This window comes from Barbus barbus, assembly GCF_936440315.1.
Source record: "Barbus barbus genome assembly, chromosome: 23".
NCBI lineage: Eukaryota > Metazoa > Chordata > Actinopteri > Cypriniformes > Cyprinidae > Barbus > Barbus barbus.
The window spans coordinates 30,419,106-30,431,949 of NC_136751.1; the positions used below are offsets into that span (position 1 = coordinate 30,419,106).

At 37.8% G+C, this 12,844-nt stretch overlaps 1 protein-coding gene across 1 annotated transcript in view; it reads left to right on the top strand.

Annotated features, from left to right (window-relative positions):
- LOC306843283 (fibrillin-1-like) overlaps positions 1-12,844 on the top strand; it is an 83,389-nt gene that overhangs the window by 24,220 nt on the left and 46,325 nt on the right. The window contains exons 14-31 of the mRNA XM_079374665.1: positions 661-786; positions 1,580-1,702; positions 2,857-2,979; positions 3,357-3,509; positions 4,020-4,073; positions 4,584-4,709; positions 4,783-4,908; positions 5,562-5,681; positions 5,776-5,913; positions 6,364-6,414; positions 6,493-6,618; positions 7,548-7,772; positions 8,225-8,350; positions 9,122-9,250; positions 10,116-10,241; positions 10,399-10,524; positions 11,902-12,024; positions 12,130-12,255. Coding sequence (XP_079230791.1) covers positions 661-786; positions 1,580-1,702; positions 2,857-2,979; positions 3,357-3,509; positions 4,020-4,073; positions 4,584-4,709; positions 4,783-4,908; positions 5,562-5,681; positions 5,776-5,913; positions 6,364-6,414; positions 6,493-6,618; positions 7,548-7,772; positions 8,225-8,350; positions 9,122-9,250; positions 10,116-10,241; positions 10,399-10,524; positions 11,902-12,024; positions 12,130-12,255 — 2,247 coding nt within the window. The remainder of the gene's footprint in view (positions 1-660; positions 787-1,579; positions 1,703-2,856; positions 2,980-3,356; positions 3,510-4,019; positions 4,074-4,583; positions 4,710-4,782; positions 4,909-5,561; positions 5,682-5,775; positions 5,914-6,363; positions 6,415-6,492; positions 6,619-7,547; positions 7,773-8,224; positions 8,351-9,121; positions 9,251-10,115; positions 10,242-10,398; positions 10,525-11,901; positions 12,025-12,129; positions 12,256-12,844) is intronic.

Below are 12,844 nucleotides of genomic sequence, written 5' to 3' on the forward strand. Positions count from 1 at the left end.
TAAATATAATGCAAATGTAAATAACAAAACTAAATTGAAATTTGAAAACAAGCCCCAAATCAAATAAATAACACAAATCAAATAAATCTCTTCATATAAACAAAATAAGGCTTTGTCTGTGCTAGAGGCAACCACTGCATTTTAATCATGATCCAAACAAAGATGCAACATGAGCAGTTTATAATCTAAATTAGATTGTATAATTTTGAAATTTGAAGCAAAAACAGAATGGTCTGACTTCAGTTTTGTGAAACTATACATAACAAATATCTGCATGAAACAGAAAGAGCAGATGAACCAAGCTGAATTAGATGCAGATTCAGTCTCTGCCAGCAGGTGGCGCTTTAAGCGTTTCCTTGGTTTCCGCTGTAAACAAAGCAGCGCTGCACTAATGAACTTTAATATGCTTTATACAGAGGCAAGCTGAAAAGAAAAATACCATCTAAACTTTTCTAAAGACAGTAAGTTCCCCTCAGACATACTTTCATAAAAACTCCTGCCTCTAATTGAATCGCGATTTGTTTAGCATCTCGACCGATTTGAATCGTCACATATTTGAATCGCTTTTTTTCAACCGGTTCACGGTTAATTGTTGCGTCCCTAGTGTTGGGGCCCCATACGTGACACATGCACACGTTCACTTCTGCATGTTCTCTGCAGATCTGGATGAGTGTGTGGCCAACGGTCGCATCTGCAACAACGGCCGCTGCGTCAACACGGAGGGCAGCTTCCACTGCGTGTGCAACGCCGGCTTCGAGATCTCCACTGACGGAAGAAACTGCCAAGGTGAGATGTCCCACGATGCACTGCAGTTTAATGCATTCGATAATGACAGAAACTAGACTAGACGTCTTTATTTTCAACTATTAAAGGGATCATGGGATGCAAAATTTTCTTTTAAAAACACAAAACTACATGTCTGCTGTTACAGTACTGTTTTTAGTTTCGATTCACTGTTAGTGCTTGCTGCGCTGCCCTTTTATCCTGAAATTTAAAGTGTTTCACCATTTCCACACAAGCAGCTAAATTATTTTCAACATTGATGATAATCAGAAATGTTTCTTGAGGGTCAAATAAAGATCATGTGACACTGAAACTGGAGTAATGATGAAGAAAATTCTGCTTGGCATCAGAGGAATAACATTACATTTTATAATATATTAAAATTTAAAACTTTTTTTAAATTTGTAATATTTCACAATATTGCTGTTTTTTGTTTGGTTTTTTTTTACTTTATTTTGATCAAATAAATTGATCTTGGAGTCAACACATGCTGAATAATTAAGCAAAGCGTCTTCTCATAGGATAAGAACACGCAGTCTCATGAATAATCATTGATGTACTATAGTCCTTTGCAACGTCATGTCAGCATGATATAGATTTTAAACCCGGAAGATGAAAATAATGGGTGCTAACATTGTCTTCTATGATGTGCAACACAAACACCTCCACTAAAATCTCAGAGGAGATTTGTGCATGAGGAGATGCATGTATGAACTCTGTTGAAGTGTTTTGGTTGTTGTTGTGTATGTGTGTCTGTGTGTGTGTGTGTGTGTTTGTGTTCGTGTGTGTGTTTCAGACACTGATGAGTGTTTGATAAGAAACATCTGTCTGAATGGCATGTGCATCAATGAGGACGGCAGCTTCAAGTGCATCTGCAAACCTGGATACTTGTTAGATGGTACTGGACGATTCTGTGTGGGTAAGTGAACACACACACACACACACACACACACACTCACAGTTACTAACCAGCCCTAAGCCATCACACACAGCAACACACAAAAATCAGAATCAGAACCTTAGTGAGGACTTTTTCACATATTTGTGCCTCAGAAGCGCAGACAAACCTAAAAACACACACACACACACACACACACACACATCTGAAGTCATGCTTATGATGTAATTGCTCATTAATGATTTGTATAGTCTCAAGAGGAACAAGTCTAGAACACAGGAAACCACACACACACACTGTTGATCACACTGATTGGTCTCAACTTTAGTCTGAGCTCAAGATGAATAATGGGTATTACTGATCTCACATTAAAGGAATAGTTCACCCAAAAATTTAAGTTTTGACTTCATGAACAGATGTTTAGCAGCTTTTTCTTGTGCGAAAATAGCAGACGAATCCAGCGGATCCAGAAATCAGACTCTCATTTTCACACAAGTCATAATGTGTTTTAGACACTTGCTGTTAATTTTCATTGTGTAGTAAAGAGCATCCCAGATAACAGGGAGCAAGTTCTTCCAGTAAAACTAATAGAACGTTCATTCAGTGTTATCTGGTCTTTAATAATGTTCTCAAAATGTTAGCCCAAAAACAACATTTATACTTGGACATTCGTCTGTTGTTTTTTTAAATGTTACTATTTGTTACAAATGTCCAGAGACCTTTCAAAAATAGCATTCTCATAATGTTTGCATGTTCCTTTAAAGGGACAGGGCAACAAAAATTAAATTTCTGTCATTTACTCGTCAAGTTGCTCCAAACCTGTAAGAGTTTCTTTCTTCTTTTGAACACAGAAAATAAAATATTTTGAAGAATGTTGGTAATCAAACAGTTGACACTGTAGCCATTGACTTCCATAGTATTTTTTCCATACTATAAAAAGTCGATGGGTACCATCAAATGTTCGGTTAACCACATTTTTTTTGGTGAACATTCATATAATCACGAAAAAAAACATATTTGAAACAATTAAAACAACATTTAAAGAACTACAAAATGTTTTTGTTAGCTGCATGGTCTGTGAGGGTTCTGATCAGGTCTGAGGTGTTTTGTTGACGCTCATCATGTGTGCAGTCGTGTGTGTAGCGTTGTGTGTGTTCTGTGTGTGTTTGTGTCAGATGTGGACGAGTGTGAGGTTCCTGGCATGTGTATGAACGGTCACTGCGTCAACACCGAGGGATCGTTCCGCTGCGAGTGTATGCCGGGACTCGCTGTGGGGCTCGACGGACGCGTCTGCGTAGGTGAGTGCAGCCGCATACACACACACACACACACACACACACACACACACACACACACACACACTTGCTCTCTTACACACACACACACACACACACACACACACACACACTTGCTCTCTTACACACACACACACACACACACACTTGCTCTCACACACTCTCACTCACTCTCTCACTTTCACAAACGCACACACACACATGCGCATGCAAGCACACACACACTCACACACACATAGGGTTTGTTGTTCTCATTAAGGGTTTGTTTATTGTTCTGAGTGTTGATTTGGTGTCCTGCAGTCGTTTAGTCGATGGCTGTTTATCACGGCATGCTGTTGTTGTTGAAATGCGAAGCTGAGTACTCTTTTGCTCTCCTGCAGACACACACATGCGCAGCACGTGTTACGGAGGATACAAGCGCGGTCAGTGTGTGCGACCGTTCTTCGGCGCCGTCACCAAATCTGAGTGCTGCTGCGCCAGTGTAGAGTACGCCTACGGAGAACCATGCCAGCCGTGCCCACCGCTCAACTCAGGTACACACACACACACACACACACACACACACACACACACACACGGACTCTCTCTCTCACACACACACACACACACACACACACACAGACTCTCTCTCTCTCACACACACACACACACAGAGAGACTGACACAGACACACACACACACGTTTGTTTTTGTGAAAAGTGGGGACATCCCATAGGTGTAATGGTTTTTATACTGAACAAACTGTATGTGCTATTGCCCTACACCAACCCTACACCTAAACTTACCCCTCACAGGAGACTGCATTTCAACTTTCCCCCAAAAAACTCACTCTGTATGATTTATAAGCATTTTGAAAAGTGGGGACATGGGTCAATGTCCTGAAAAGTCACCTTCACCTTGTAATACCTGTGTCATTATACACATTTATGTCCTCATTTGTCACAAAAACGTACACATACACACACACACACACACACTGCTGCCATGTTTAGAGTTCTCTGGCATCTGCAAACATGTTGTTAAATTGTGTGTTTATGTTCCAGCGGAGTTTTCAGCTCTCTGCAGTCACGGCCCAGGAACCACGACTGACGGCAGAGGTGCGGGCTAAATAATTGTATATAAACATATACAATAAATAATTGTATATGTTTATATGTTAAACATTTTTAGAAGGTGTATTATTGTATTTAATATTTAATAATTAAAGAACTTTCACAATTGGTGGCTGACTAAACACTTTTTTGCCCAACTGTAACTATTAATATCTATAGATATAAACATTTAAGAGATGTATGTATAAAATAAATTAAATGGATTACACCCAAAAATCGAAAAACAGTGTATATAGTCAAATGTAAAAAAAATAATAATACAAATGAAATAATAAAATATTAAATAATAAATATTTTAATTGATGAATTACAAATACTTCAAAATGTTAATTACATAAATAATACTGTTAAATTTACATTAACTATCAGTATCTATAGATTTAAATATTTAAGTAAACAATTAAAATTACACTTAAAAAGTAAAAAAAATCTTACTCACCCATGCTTTGTTCACGTGTGTGTTGATGTAGATGTGAATCTCTGTGTGTGTGTCAGATATAAACGAGTGTGCGCTGGATCCTGACATCTGTCAGAACGGTGTGTGTGAGAACATGCTCCGAACGTACAAGTGCAACTGTAACCTGGGCTTTGAGGTGGACATCAGCGGGAAGACCTGCGTGGGTCAGTATCTCTGCAGACATTAGCGTGTGAAGCGTGCAGACGTCTGCGTCACGCGTGTGTTTCTGTGTTTCAGATGTGGACGAGTGCATGATGAACAGACACCTGTGTGAGAACGGCCTGTGCAGAAACACACCGGGCAGCTTCACCTGCCACTGTCCCAAGGGCTTCATCTTCCAGCCCGAGACAGAGGTGTGTGAAGGTGGGTCACGTCTCACACACACACACACACACACACACACACTGCTGAGGACATAAATCACACTAACTACATAATATATGAATCGAATCAGATGGACGTGTTTAAATAGTGTCTAATTTGAGCTGAGTTGGTCAGTTTGATTCATTTCTGTGAACTTGATGCAGTTATTTGTTTGTACCCTAACTTGTAAATGTTGTTGAGGGATATTTCAAGTATAAAATAAATAAAAAGTATTTGATGTTTTTTTTTTCATCACTGTGTATATTATTCTTTTGGTGTGAATTAATGAAAATAGTTCAATCTGATGTGTTCTAGTCAAATACAATGAGATACTATCATAGTTTTTATTAATATTTTGGATCAGTTTTTTATATTTTCTTGTTTAATTTTGAATTTTTAAAATACTTTTTATGTGTTTTGTCATTTTTATTGTTTTTTTAATATATATTTATAGAGTTTGAATTCATTTTGATAACTTTATTAATTTATAGTTTTTAGAATATAGAAATTAATAAGTAAAAGTTACCGACCTGCTAAAATAAAAACGGTTTTACATTTTTATTTCAGTTAACATATATTTTTTAAAGTAACACTTAAAAAAAAAAAATCTAAAAAAAAAAAAAATCTTTAAAATCTTTTGTGTGTGTGTTCAGACGTGGACGAGTGCTTGAGTAACCCGTGTGTGAACAGCGAGTGTAAGAACAGCGCCGGCTCGTTCGCGTGTCTCTGCTCCACAGGAAGCACACTGGACAGCTCAGGAACTCTGTGTGTGGGTGAGTTCACTTCCTGTCCCGTCACACTCATCACACGTGTGTGTTATAGCCTCATGTGTGTGCGTGTGTGTGTGTGTTTGCGTGTGTATTTCAGAGACCACTAAGGGCACATGTTGGCTGAAGGTGGTGAATGGACAGTGTGAGATTAACATTAACGGAGCGACGCTGAAGTCTCACTGCTGTGCCACGCTGGGGGCGGCCTGGGGCTCACCGTGTGCCAAATGTGAACCAGGTGAGACTCAACCTCCACTAACTAACCCGTCGTACTAGGTCTGACACCTCAAACACATGCATTACCGCCAATCAAAAGTCTGGAATAATTATGATTTTTTTTTCACGTAATCCTTCAGAAATCATTCTAATATACTGATTTGCTGCTGATTATTATCAATGTTGAAAACAGTCGTGCTGCACAATATTTTATTATGATTTCTGAAGATCATGTGACACTGAAGACTGGAGTAATGATGCTGAAAATACAGCTGCAGATCACAGAAATAAATTACAGTTTAACAGATATTCACAAAGTAAACAGCTGTTTTACATTGGAATAATATTTTACATTTTGTCTGTATTTTTGATCAAATAAATGCAGCCTTGGTGAGCAGAAGAGACTTCTTTCAGAATCTGTATTAGTGTAAGCCGGTGTATGTGGAGTAAAGGTGTGTGTTGTGTGTTTCAGATCCGTTCTGCTCTAAAGGTTTCGCGCGAGTGAAGGGCACCGTCTGTGAGGGTGAGATCTCGCATCACGCGTCACTGTCTGCATGCATTCAGAGTCTCATATTCACCTGCTTCACGGCTGTGTGTGTAGATGTGAACGAGTGTGAGGTGTTTCCCGGCGTCTGCATCAATGGGAAGTGTGTGAACACAGACGGGTCGTTTATCTGCCAGTGTCCCAGCGGGATGACGGTGGACTCCACTGGAAGGACCTGCGTTGGTACGCATGAAACTCCAGCAGAATGCATTTATAATGAGTGCATCACCCATAAAACTACTCTGACATGAATTTTCAGATTCATATTTGTGTTTGCAAAATGATGGCACAGAAAAAATGCATAAATGGTAAACACATTTGTGACCCTGGAGTACAAAACCAGTCATAGGGGTCAATTTTTGAAATTGAGATTTATACATTTATACAGCTGAATAAATAATCTTTCCATTGATGTATGGTTTGTTATGATAGGACAATATTTGTCTGAGATACAACTATTTGAAAATCTGGAATCTGAGGGAGCAAAAAAATCTAAATATTGAGAAAATCTCCTTTAAAGTTGTTCAAATGAAGTTCTTAGCAATGCATATTACTAATCAAAAATTAAGCTGATATATTTACAGTAGGAAATTTACTAAATATCTTCATGGAACATGATCTTAATATTCTAATGATTTTTGTCATAAAAGAGAAATGTATAATTTTGATCCATACAATGTATTGTTGGCTATTGCTACAGATATACCTGTGCTACTCATGACTGCTTTTGTGCTCCAGGGTCACATTTTGTCATAAATAAACACAAGTAAACATATTGAAATAAAATAAACAAATAATATAACATTTCTTATTTTATTTTATATTATTTCTTAACTTATTTTATTTCAGCTATTTGCAACTAGGCAACATTTCTCAGTTTGATTTAGTTGAAGTACTAAAATAATTAATACTGATCAATGTAAAATAAAGCAACTTCTAAACTATTTTGTTTCTACTGTACACAGAGACGCTTGTGTCATCAAAAGACATTAGCATTGAGTGACCTAAAGAACATTACACAATGCAAATCAACTTTGAATATTATGAATATGGTTTTGAGAAGGTCTGTTTTGCATGCAAATTCCCAGTTTCCTGAATGTGTGTGTATACAGACCTGCGGACGGAGCTGTGTTACCTCACACACGTAGACGAGCGCTGCGGCGCTCCGATCCCGGGCCGGCACCGTGTGGACGCCTGCTGCTGCTCCGTGGGAGTAGCCTGGGGCCCGGAGTGTGACGAGTGTCCGGAGAAAGGAACGTCCGATTACGCCCAGCTCTGCCCTCGGCCCGGATTCTCCCACCGCGGAGACTTCATCAACGGCAAACCCTTCTTGAAAGGTGCGCGAGACAGACAGGCCACACTCATCCATACATACATTCACTTACACCAGCTTCACACATTCTCCGTTTGCAGTGTGTATGCAGTCCATGTGTGGTACACAAGCAGTGCAGAAGCAGCACAGACTGTGTTTTCACACAGAAATTTCCAGTGTACAAGCAATCCTGCGGTTCATAAAGAACTTAGTTTTCCCACCTTCACGAGTGCCATCTATTATTGCCTTGTTTATTAATTATATGCATTTATGATGTAATTGCTACATTTCCGTGTCAATCCACGTTTATATTTACATATATGCTTGGTGTGGAAACGATCTCTGCACTTCTGCAGATGCACTGCTCCTGGAACGCACTGCCGGACGCAACTGTGAACGCTTTAATCCGTTAACATGTGTGTGGAAAAAATACACACTGCCGTTATCCTGACTCGTCATTGTTGTGTTTCTCCGCAGATATAAACGAGTGTAAGATGATCCACAGCTTGTGCACAAACGGCCGCTGCAGGAACACCATCGGCAGCTTCCGCTGCAGGTGCGACAGCGGCTTCGCTCTGGACTTTGATGAAAGGAACTGCACAGGTGAGTTCAGACGCAGTAAACGAGGTTCAGAGACATGCATGTGAACACTAATGAGTCCTGATATGTCACGGAACACACAAACTTTACACTATTCAAGCTATGTGTGGCTCTAAAATAAAACAACCATGTCATGCTGGTTAGTAGCAGGTGGACTGGATTAGTGATTCGCAACAGGTTTGACTCATTATTGTCCACAGCAATATTTGATATGTTTCATCTGACACAGTTTTGTTTTCAAATTTTGTTATTTAAATTTTATTTTATTAAATTAAATATATATATATTTTTTTAATTTACAGAAACTGTTAGTGTCCAGAAATTAAAATAAATAAATAAATACATAAATAAAATTATAATTGTATTTAAAATAATAAACTTCAGGTTTCTAGACACTGTAAGAGCTGAATGTTCTTTTAGGTTTCTTTTTAACCAATTAATCAACATGACTTTTCCAGTTATTCCTGATGTACTAGATAAGGATATTTAAGGATATTTTACTCAAAATTTTGACGAGAGCTTGGCAAAACTAGTAATATGTATATTCATCATAAAAAAACACTTTGGAGTTTTAGTATTTAGACTTTTTCAAGTATACAATTTACACTGTTTACACAATTTTTAGCAATTTGAATGTGTTTGTTTTGTCTTATTTTAACTCATATTTAGGGTATCTGTTTGATTGAGAACCACTGATATCAGTTTTTTAAAAGTGCTGTAGGGTGCCTTATGCAGTGTTTGTGCTGTGCTGTGTGTGTGTGTGTGTTTTCACAGATATCGACGAGTGCCGCATCTCTCCTGATCTGTGCGGTCACGGCATGTGTGTGAACACAGCCGGTGATTTCCGGTGCGATTGTTTCACCGGATACGAGAGCGGGTTCATGATGATGAAGAACTGCATGGGTGAGACTCTCACACACTGTTTTTCAGAACGTTTGACCGATTTAAGATTTTGATTTCAAGGACATTCAACCTAAATATGTAACTACAACTTGATTCAAGAATCTCAATATGGCTGCAGGGGTAAATTGTACACATTTTCAGTGGTCAAAAACTAAATGTGGATCAGTTTGCAAAAATATTATTTAAAGAAAATTAAGAAATATATCTTCTTTCCTTCTGTCAAAACAACTGGGTTGAACATACGTCTCAGTGCCATATAAATTCTTTTTTCCAAAGTTTGCTTGGCTATAACTCAAGAAGTATTAAAGATATTGCAATATGATTTTAGTTTCTAGTTCTTAATAAACTTTTCTTTTGGAATCATCATTTTCATGGCCCTGCATCGTTCAGTTACAGAGATATGGGCATCTCAATGAGGCTCCAGATTGTTGAATATTACCCATATTCAGTGCTTGAAAGCCAAAGGTCACTTTGTATACAGCCAATACTTATTGTGTTTAAAGTGGAATGTCTGAAGTAAGAAATAAGTAATGCTGAAATTAGAAATGTACCTTGTTTCCCTCTATCAAAACAATTGTATAGGACATACTTATTGAGTTACAGGCTTGCAAACTTTGGAGGAAAAACTTGAAATAGCTGCCAACCTCTGCGTGTCATGTAAAAATGCAATTTTTATCCCTCTGTAATTTGGCTATGAATCTCAGGTGAAAATTGCCGATTTGACCTCCCTCTACAACAAAAAGTGTATTACTCAGAAAATATTCATCCAGGACATTCAATATTTTGGCTTTCATCCCTAAACATGTTTATCTTTCTTCAGAAGAAATATTAGGAAAATCTCAAATTTGAGCGTGTTGTGTTTCAGACATCGACGAATGCGAGCGCAACCCATTGCTCTGCAGAGGAGGTGAATGCATCAACACTGAGGGCAGCTTCCGCTGCGAGTGTCCAGAGGGCCACGAGATCGCCCCCGATGGCTCCGCCTGCCTGGGTCAGTGTGTGCGTGTGTGTGTGTGTGTGTGTGTGCGTGCGTGCGTGCGTGTGTGTCTGATGGTGGTTTGTCAATTTTAACCAAAACCTTCCTTTTTTACACATCCTGAATTGACAGATTTCGGTTCAGTTGTGTTTATTGTGTGTTTTCTCTGCAGATATCAATGAGTGTGAACTGAGTGACAAGCTATGCAAGAACGGTCAGTGTGTGAACATGATCGGACGCTACCAGTGCTCCTGCAACACCGGCTACAAATCCACCGAAGACAGACTCTCGTGCGTTGGTAAGACATATTAAACGTGGCGTTTCCCACATTAATCACTTGCGCCGTGAGTCCAGACTAAAACAGTCCTGATTGAGTTTGGCGTTACTATTTCCTGTGAGTTAAACAGGCCGCTTGTGTTTTAAAGTCAATATTCTTGTTCTGTAACCAGCGAAATCTCGCATTCATGATTTTTACAGCAGAATGCTGCCATAGCGGACTTGTCCTCAAAACAGATGAAATCAAGCCAAAAAATATGCACTTTGTCACCCCAGTGAACTAAAATGAAGAAAAGTCTGTAAGATGCAATGTTCTGTATGTGTCCTATATTTACATTGGTACTCCCTAAAGAAGATTTAGGACTGAGACTTGAACTCTTCTCGTTATAATCCAAAACTTGGACTTAAGTCTAAGAAGCAACAATGTGCAAAATGACTATATATGTTTTAATTTGCTCTGGAGATCAGTTTTAGTTCGGAGAGCTCAGGCCATCCTGAGGTTTCTGTAAACATCCATATAACACAAAATGACAAAAAGATGCCACTGTGGTTAAACCAAGTAGAATAATATTAAAAAACTGGTGGTTTTGAAATAATACATACAGTCAAACCAAAATTTATTCAGACACCCTCAACATTTCTCCCATAATCACAGTTTATTTGCTATCATTTAGAAAATGCTAATAAAATATTGCAAGAGCTCAGAGTTAAACTGCATCAGAACAAACTGATCTTGATAATGTCAGATAACTTTGATAGAAAGGTATGTAATGAATTGGGTTGAATAGCTGTCAGCTGTTAAATTTAAGAACATAATTAGATAATATCAATTTAGCTCAACTAATTACCAAGCAATGCTTCATTTAGTTCAGTCTGTGGTGGAAAAACATCACATTAGCAATTAAAGAAAAAACACTTCTGCAAAACATGCTCAGGTCAAAGTGTCTGAATACTTTTTGGTCCCAAATTTTTACTGGTAGTTCACTGTATGAAGTATTTTTGGGTGTAATATGTCACAGTTTACTTTATTTTGCTCTCCTCACTTACATAAATTAACTATGGTGTCTTGCACCCACTACTAAAAAAATACCAAAAATATATTTGGTGTCTGAATTATTGGTTTGACTGTATAGATGAGGAAAATTAAAAATGGTCATGCAGCCTCCACTGGCCCACTTGATGATCATACAGTAAATACAGTATATAACCAGTGGCAGCATTGGGAATCTCCCGGGAAAGAAACACACATGCAGATCAACAAACGGCAGCATATACTGGAATATTCCCACGTCTGGATGCATATACTGTGAGCCCAGTATGGACTTTGAACAGAATCTGATGTATGTAAACACAGTCAGTGACGTGTAAATGTGACTCACGTGATGTGTGTGTGTTTCAGATATCGATGAATGCACCATTGAGAACGGCGGCTGTGAGACATTCTGCACCAATTCAGAGGGAAGTTATGAGTGCAGCTGTCGCCGTGGTTACGCCCTCATGCCCGACCTCAGGAGCTGCACAGGTCACACACACACACACACTTAACATTACATACATACACTCTACACATACACTCATGCTGTACTGACCTTTGGCCGGTGGTGTGTGCGTGTGTGTGTGTGTGCAGATATCGATGAGTGTGAGGACAGTCCTGACATCTGTCACGGTGGTCAGTGCACCAACATCCCCGGGGAATTCCAGTGCCTGTGTTTTGACGGCTATATGTCATCTGAGGATATGAAATCATGTCTGGGTAAATCACACATTCATTAATTCATTCATTCTAGTGTTGTCAAACGATTAATCGCTTCCAAAATAAAAGTTTTTGTTTACATAATATATGTGTGTATACTGTGTATATTTAATATGTATGTATAAATACAAACACATGCGTGTATATATTTAAGAAAATATGTTATGTTTATATATTAAATATATATAATATAAATATATATATACACACACACGAGTAAATATTGAAATTTGTAATTACTGAAATTACTAATTAATTACATCATAAAAATGTTAAATGAGTAAATCATTTTAAAATAAAAAGTTAAAATAAAATGTATCAAATCATAAAAATTGTAAAATAAAATTATTTACTTTAAAAAAGCATCAAAAACACTTATTTAAATGAAATTAGTTATAAAAAGGAAAAAATTAAATGTTTTGTTTTTACTTTAAAATTATTCACTTACTAAAAGTTAATTAAATAATGACAATAATATATATATAATAATGTAAAAATTATATGGAGGAAAAAAAACTAAAAATAAAACACTTATTAAAAAGATGAAATATGTGTTTGGCTGCATGACCTGTGACCGTTGAAAAACATC